Raw genomic sequence first — 7,271 nt, forward strand, 5'->3', positions numbered from 1 at the left:
AGTAAGTTAAGAGCGGTGGACCCGGCGTTGCAACATGCACTGGTTCGAATCCAGCTGCCTGGACTTCGAAGGAATGTTTCTTTGTGTTTAATTTTTGTATCAATAATTATAACAAACTAGTGCAGTATTTTCACAAAAAATACAATATGATTGTCATGGTAATACAACATGATAGATATTTTCAGTACTTATATAAATACTAAAGATAATTTTATAATACTAATTATATAATACTAAAGAAATTTAAAAGATAAACATAATTTGGAAAATACTATCAAAAAAAGAAAACAAAAGAACAAAATATGTAAAGAACGACTTTTGACCATTTTTATCTGTATTTTAGCAACAACTGGGTAGTTATTCCATTTATATATTCACGAAACCACAAAGGGCATTTACACGGAAGAAAGTATTTATGTGGTCTGTGGGCATTTACCTATGATACAGGCCCGTCATTTTGAAAAACCACAAAATGGCGGTCATTGGTCGAATTTTAATGGAGGACTTTGATACAATAAAAAATGTTATGTATCAAAAATCCTAAAAAATGAAGACGTACTTGCATTGGCTATTTTCGCTAGTTTTTACGAATTACTTAGCATATTTATTTATTTCAAATCACAAACCATTAATCTGTGCATTTGATTTCGTAAGACAGAACGATAAAAGTCGTTTGCTTTAGAAAATTTATCGGTTTCGTGATAGACAATAATCAGGTTTCTTATTAATAATGCATTAGTCAACAGTTAGCCTGCTCAATTACTACATTGTTGTTTTCAAATAGGAATTGTTTGTTTTTATTTACAAAACCTGTTGAGATAATTTTTATGTTTCTGTGCACGAAAGAAAAAAAAACAATGCAAGTGCATTAAGTCTCGATTACTATCAGAACCGCTGTCGCCAAAACTCACACGTTCATAATTTAAAACCCTTGGAAATCTTGACAATGATAGGTCGTAGTTTCAAATTTAAAAAGAATTAACAAATTCTGGACTGTTAGTATAATTTAAACTTTACCCCGTTGGCATACCGATGAAGGTTCAATACTTATTATTGCAAGTTACGACGTTTTTGTTTATATTGAAATTTCAATCAATGTGCTGCCATCTAGCGCTCAATTGCTGAACGACGACGAATTCAAGATGTTTACTTAGTTTTCCAAAAAAGAAACGGCCATATTACAGCGCTATAAAGTTTCCTTTCGTTTCTTGTAACAAAAAAACTAGTATGATAAACAGGAAATTGAAAATTTCTTAAAATTAAGTAAGTCAATAAAGTAAGTAATACTCAAGTATGATATGAAACACCACTGTAGATAATATATTAATATTACAAGTGCGACTGTCATTTGTGCACTCTGAAGTAGCAAAAATAAGGAACCGAAGTTGTTGTTTATGATGTTTTAATACTTTTGCGAGGTTGTCAGTATTTAATAACCATAACGTTTTTAAAGTACTGAGCGAGTAGCTGAAGTAAACCAATCTAGCTTCGACGTCTGAAAGTTTCCGTACTTTTTAATCGCATACACTGCAGAGCTGAGCCGTTTTGATAACTTACTTATATGTGAACCCCATTGCAATTTAACATTTAACGTTATACCTAGAAATACAACTGTATTCACAAAACTCAATTTTTCGTTTCTAACTACAATGTTTGTAACCGTCTCTCTAACATTGAGTAACGTAAATTTCACACAATTTGTTTTTTTCTCATTACGGAGCAGGTTATTAACAGCAAATTAATCAACTACTTAAGATATAGTATTGTTCACATCGTCGTAGGAACATTGGTGCCTTTTAACTTTAAATAATAACGAAGTATCATTAGCAAACAATATTATCCTTATGTTTTAAATCCTCTTTGGGGCTAGGTAAGTCTTTAATATAAATAAAAAACAAAAATGGACCTAGAATTGAACCTTGAGTGACACCCATGCTAATTGCAGACCCTGATGATCTCGTACTGTTAACATCAACCCTCTGTACCCTACGACTCAAATACGAGGACTTCAGGAGGTCACGTCCCGCCACGCCATAATGGCGAAGTTTCCTGACCAGGTAGCATGGTGCACACAATCAAAAGCCTTGGAAAGAATACACCAATAGCGTCATGTGAGTCTTCCCATGCATCAAATATATGTTGCATCAACTCAACACCAGCATCGGTTGTAGAGCGACCCCCAAGTGAAACCAAATTGTTTAGGAGACATTAAGTTATTACTATAAAAATGTGCACACATCTGATTTAGAATCATTTTTTTTCAAAGATTTTACTGAGTGTTGGTAGTATTGAAATAGGTCTGAAATTGGTGGGGTCAGACATACTAACAGATTTGAAAAGTGGAATAACTATATAATAAGTAGGTAAGGTAAAAGTAAGTATTTTATCCCGTAGAAGTTACTAATTGTAATAGTTTACTGTATTTTCTTACTTCTTCCTCCTGTTTTTAGGTATTGGGCCGAATAGTGATTTAATATTCGCTATTCGGCCGAATAGCAAAAAATAGGCCGAATAAGCCGAATACCGAATAGTAACCGAATATTCGTTGCAACTCTAGTAATTATTATTAGGTAAATAGTTTTTGAAAAATCTAGGTCAAGTTAGATGTTCCTTTTGTTAAGATTAAGACCACGTCTATTACATCGTACAGTTTTGCGTGCACTTGGATATTGTAAAAAATATCGATAAGCATAAATCATATTGTTTCTTCATGTTTCTTTTTTCAAACAAACCCTTTCGGGCCCTTTACAGTTCCCATGGTCACAGCTGACGGACACAACTGTCAAACATACTCAGATCTGACAAAAAATGTTCATTTCAATTGTGTAACAATCGCGAAAACCTAAGAACTCGATATAAACATAAATCGAAATATTTGCACGTTAAAATCAAAACATTTAACGTGCAAATATTTCGAAGAATAAATATACAATCTGCACGTACCATATTCGATACAAGGCACAATGTGGATTTACCACGACGATGGTTTAACGCGATCCGTCATGCATCGAGTGGCACTGCGATCGCAAGGCCTGCTATTTTCAACTACATGGAACGGAAAGGTGTAAAGAACTTAACTGGTATGAGCCTTTGAAGATCTTGAGCCACTATTCTAAACGCAAGGTCTTCTTTCCAAATATATACAATGAAAAGTCAAAAAAGCTTAGTTTCTATGAGTCCTTGAAGATTTTGATTCACTATTGCAACCGCAAGGCTTTCTTTTGTCAAATATATTATGAAAAGTGAAAAAAAAAACTTAATTGGAATGTGTCTCTAAAGATTTCGAGGCACTATTGCAAATGCAAGGCCTTTTATTTTCAAATATATACCTATACTGAAAGGTGTTAAGTCCTTAGCTAGTATGACTCTTTGATGTCATGTGTTTAGTCTCGTAGAGCAGGTGTGAGTCGTTATACAAGCCAACAGATTACGTTCTTTCGCTTGTAAAAAAACTGTGTCATGTTTCTTGATTAGGAAACGCCGCAACTTACCAGAGCATAGTATTAATGTGATCGTTTTTGTAAAGTCGTTTCAAGAAAAAGTTAGCCAATCGATAGTTTTGAGTTATGTAGTAAAACACAATGGGTTAGTGTAACAGTCTTGTTATACCGTGAATACAATGTTAAAGAATGTATTTTCGAGTGCATACCTCGAAATTTATAAAATTAATCGAAACAACAAAATGCTACCGCTAACAATGTGATGGCATGTATTTGTATTAGAGAAATACCTAACGAAATTTGTCAAATTTCAATCTCAAAAAGTCACAAATCAATTTTTTTTAATCAAAGTATTTTCCTCGCTTTTATTTAGTTTTTTCACTAATGTATGAATCAGCTTAGATAATTATCGGATATACAGCGCATAATTATCCAAGAAAATTAATATCTTCAGAATTTCGAAACCTGATTTTCGCACTTACGTTGGATCTTTTATTAATCTACATAAAATTCTTGATATAAAAATACATAGAAAAAAAAATCATATAAAATGAAAATCGATACGCACCAATTCATGCATCCATAATTTCTTCTCCAATAAAACAAATCCGTTGTTATCAAAGCAATTATTTTCCACATCCATTTTATCGCGTTTTAAAGAACGTTTCCCTCCAAAACTCATTTTCGTCAATAAACGCTGCTAATTGACTTAACGTGAACTTGGTATAATTAATCTTTTTTTCTTATCACTTAACACGCATGCAGTTCATAATTTTGCCTTGACTGTGATGCTTTTATTAAATCTACAATACAACGCAGAGAATAAAAAATAATTGTAAAAGATTTTCTAGTCTATGGTCACATTTCCCGCCGAAAAAAACGTCACAATGACAGCAAGTGTGCGAATAACCTCGCGGTGCGTAGTTCGGGTAAAGACTGGCGGTTTATAGAAGTGGTAAACCAATTAAATAGCTCAAAAAGTAAGCCATCGATGTTTCCTTTGAGTCATGTTCACCAAAAGTTAGTTGCTAAGAAATAGATTCTTGGAAACTACAAAATATTTTAGAGTACAAGAAGAAAGATAAAGTATGGATCTTTCTTAAAAAATGCGTTTAAATTGACAACCATGGTGGTCCTACGGTTTGCACTGTAGGCTGGATGAGAAGGTCTCGGGTTCGATTCCCGGTAGGACCAATTTGGGAAATGAACTTTTCTAAATAGGTTCTGGTTTGGATACTTTGAGAATTGCCTTAGAGTGTATTCCGTTGCTCTTTATTCATATTATAGGGAATTCTTTAGTTTGAGAGTTATCTAGAACATTATTATTATTATTTATACACCTTATTTTTTTGAAGTCGTTTAAAAACGGGAAATAAACAAATAAAAGAACTTAAATGAGTAATGGAACTTCTAGACAAAAAAAATCTTTTAGAATGATATTACATATTAATTAAATTTGTATTGCATTGACATTCAATTATTTTTTGTGAAAGTACTCCACTAATTTGTTATAATTATTAATACAAACATCGAACGAAAAAATTCCTTTGATCCGGCCGGATTCGAACCGACGTCTTCTAACAAACCGTGGCTGGGAACTAAGCAACGGAACGAATTTTTCTACGTGCTTGTTGTCGGATCTTTGTATTTCGGCCGGATCGAAGGAACTTTTTCTAAGTGTTTGATCTTTGTATTAATTATTACGATTATATATTAATGTTTTTTCACATGCATTGATATGCAATCCATTTTATATTCCCGCATTCATAAAGCCTGTTTGTCTTTAGTTGAAACAGACGAATCGAAATTTGACATAGTTTTTTCTATAATTCATTCTTGACTGGTCATTTCGCAAGGTCTATTAAGGAAGTACGTGTTTGTTTTTGTAATAACTTCTTGAATTTAAAACACTTTAATAAAATATATATTTTTTCCACACCGCTGCCGATAAATTTGACCGGCGTAAAATAGGCGTGGCGAAAATGTATTATTTTAATGAAGTATCAGCTTCTTTGTTGATTATTTACTATTTCCGTACAATTAAAATTAGTTCATATCCTATTCGTACTATATTTAAATGAAGAGCGTTTATTTTAATCGTTTTTTTACAAACATTCCTAAGTTGATTATTTTTAGTAACTGTACCTATATCGACGCCTTACTTTCTCAAACTCGTATCTTACAACGAGTGATTATTGTCGTGACATATAGTATAGTGACATACCAAAAACACTGACCTATTTTTACTTATTCTGGTTTTATTTTAGATTTAGAACAGATTCATGCCTTATTGTTCATTAATTTAAAAGTAAAGATTGTACTCTTTTGTTAAAGTGTGTATTATGTCACAAAAATCTTCATAATATCGTATAATTGGGGGGATCCTGCAAATTCCCCCATTTGTTGACATTGATCTTTCCATATGGACAACATTTTTTGGAAAAAAAAAACAAAACGAAACGTAGGAAATGAAATATAGGTATACCTTAATACAAGCATTAGGTATAAATTTATTAGGTATATATCTATATATCAGGTATATATCTATATCTAAGTGGCACTGCAACTGTTATGGACAGGCGTGTCGCTTTCCACCAGGCGTACGACTTGTTCGTTCCGCCACTTGGTATCATAAACAAAATGGTGACTCTGACTTCATAAGATAAATCCATAGGTAATGCACTATTTCTAAGCTAGACTCATGCTAGACTAATCTAACTTGTACCGTGTGACACTATGACAAAAAATGATATAAAATTTACGCATAATCATGAATATAATCTACGAATCATCATAACATAATAATAAGGCATTATGTCATGACAAAATTAGTTTTAACAATAAAGACTGCTATACGAACTAAAGACCTCTGACAACTTTTGCTGCTTTGTTTTGGGATCGTAACTATAAATCCATGTTTCGTCACCTGTTACTATGTCCCACACCAAATTTGACGCCCCTTCGTTGAATCTGGTAAGCATGGCATTGCACCAAGTGACTCGATCCGTTTTTTGAGCCCCAGTCAAATTGTGTGGAATCCACCGAGAGCACAGCTTTTTCACATCCAAATGTTTGTGTAGTATTGATTGTATTTGACTGCATACATGCCTATGCCTAATGATGCCCGAATCTCATGGTATGTCACATGCCCGTCTGTTTTAATCATACGGCGCACAGCATCGATGTTTTTGCTTTTCACAGCAGTGGACGGGCGACCATCACGAAATTCGTCACTGAGATTCACACGACCGCGTTTGAATTCTGCAAACCAGTTATAAATAGTCGTCTTGCATGGTGCAAGCATCGTCGCCAAAAGCAGTTTGAAGCCGAGAGAAGCTCCTCTGAGCTGTTAAATCACACTTAAAGTCGTAGAAAATCGTACTACGAAAATTTTCACGAGTTAAATCCATGGTTAAGTAGACTACCAATTTCTGTAATCTCAGCACAGAGTACTAAAAAAACCGACCTCAAAAGTACGTGGAATTACGTCTATTTGCTAAGTTTCATTGAAATATCCCCTAGTTCGCCACTATACAGGACTTGATACTGGAGATAATAAAAATAGGTTCTCACTACGACACTACTCAAAGTATATCGAGAGAAAAACGCCTTGAGTTGGAGAAATAGCAAAATCAACTAAATAATTGCTAAAAGTAATTGCTCCTAAATTAAAGTTAGGCGCTATTTATAAAAATGAATCTTCATGCGAGAACAGCCACCCTTTGAGGTGGATGATTTTCTTCAAAATGAAATGGGACCACTATGGAAATACCCCCTTTCCAACAAAAAAAGAATCATGAAAATCGGTTCACAAATACCGGAGTTATCGCG

At 33.6% G+C, this 7,271-nt stretch overlaps 1 protein-coding gene across 2 annotated transcripts in view; it reads right to left on the minus strand.

The window, feature by feature from the left end:
• Nucleotides 1-7,271, minus strand: part of LOC113234053 (facilitated trehalose transporter Tret1) — a 110,587-nt gene that overhangs the window by 61,530 nt on the left and 41,786 nt on the right. Inside the window, exon 1 of one of the 2 annotated variants that reach the window (XM_026469284.1) lies at nt 4,009-4,113. The exons of the other annotated variant lie outside the window; for it this stretch is intronic. Coding sequence (XP_026325069.1) covers nt 4,009-4,083 — 75 coding nt within the window. The 5' untranslated portion in view covers nt 4,084-4,113. Of the gene's footprint in view, nt 1-4,008; nt 4,114-7,271 lie in introns of those variants that run through there. 2 annotated transcript variants of the gene reach the window in all.

Source organism: Hyposmocoma kahamanoa, unplaced genomic scaffold (assembly GCF_003589595.1).
Source record: "Hyposmocoma kahamanoa isolate Upper Pololo Valley unplaced genomic scaffold, ASM358959v1 81, whole genome shotgun sequence".
Taxonomy (NCBI): Eukaryota; Metazoa; Arthropoda; class Insecta; order Lepidoptera; family Cosmopterigidae; genus Hyposmocoma; species Hyposmocoma kahamanoa.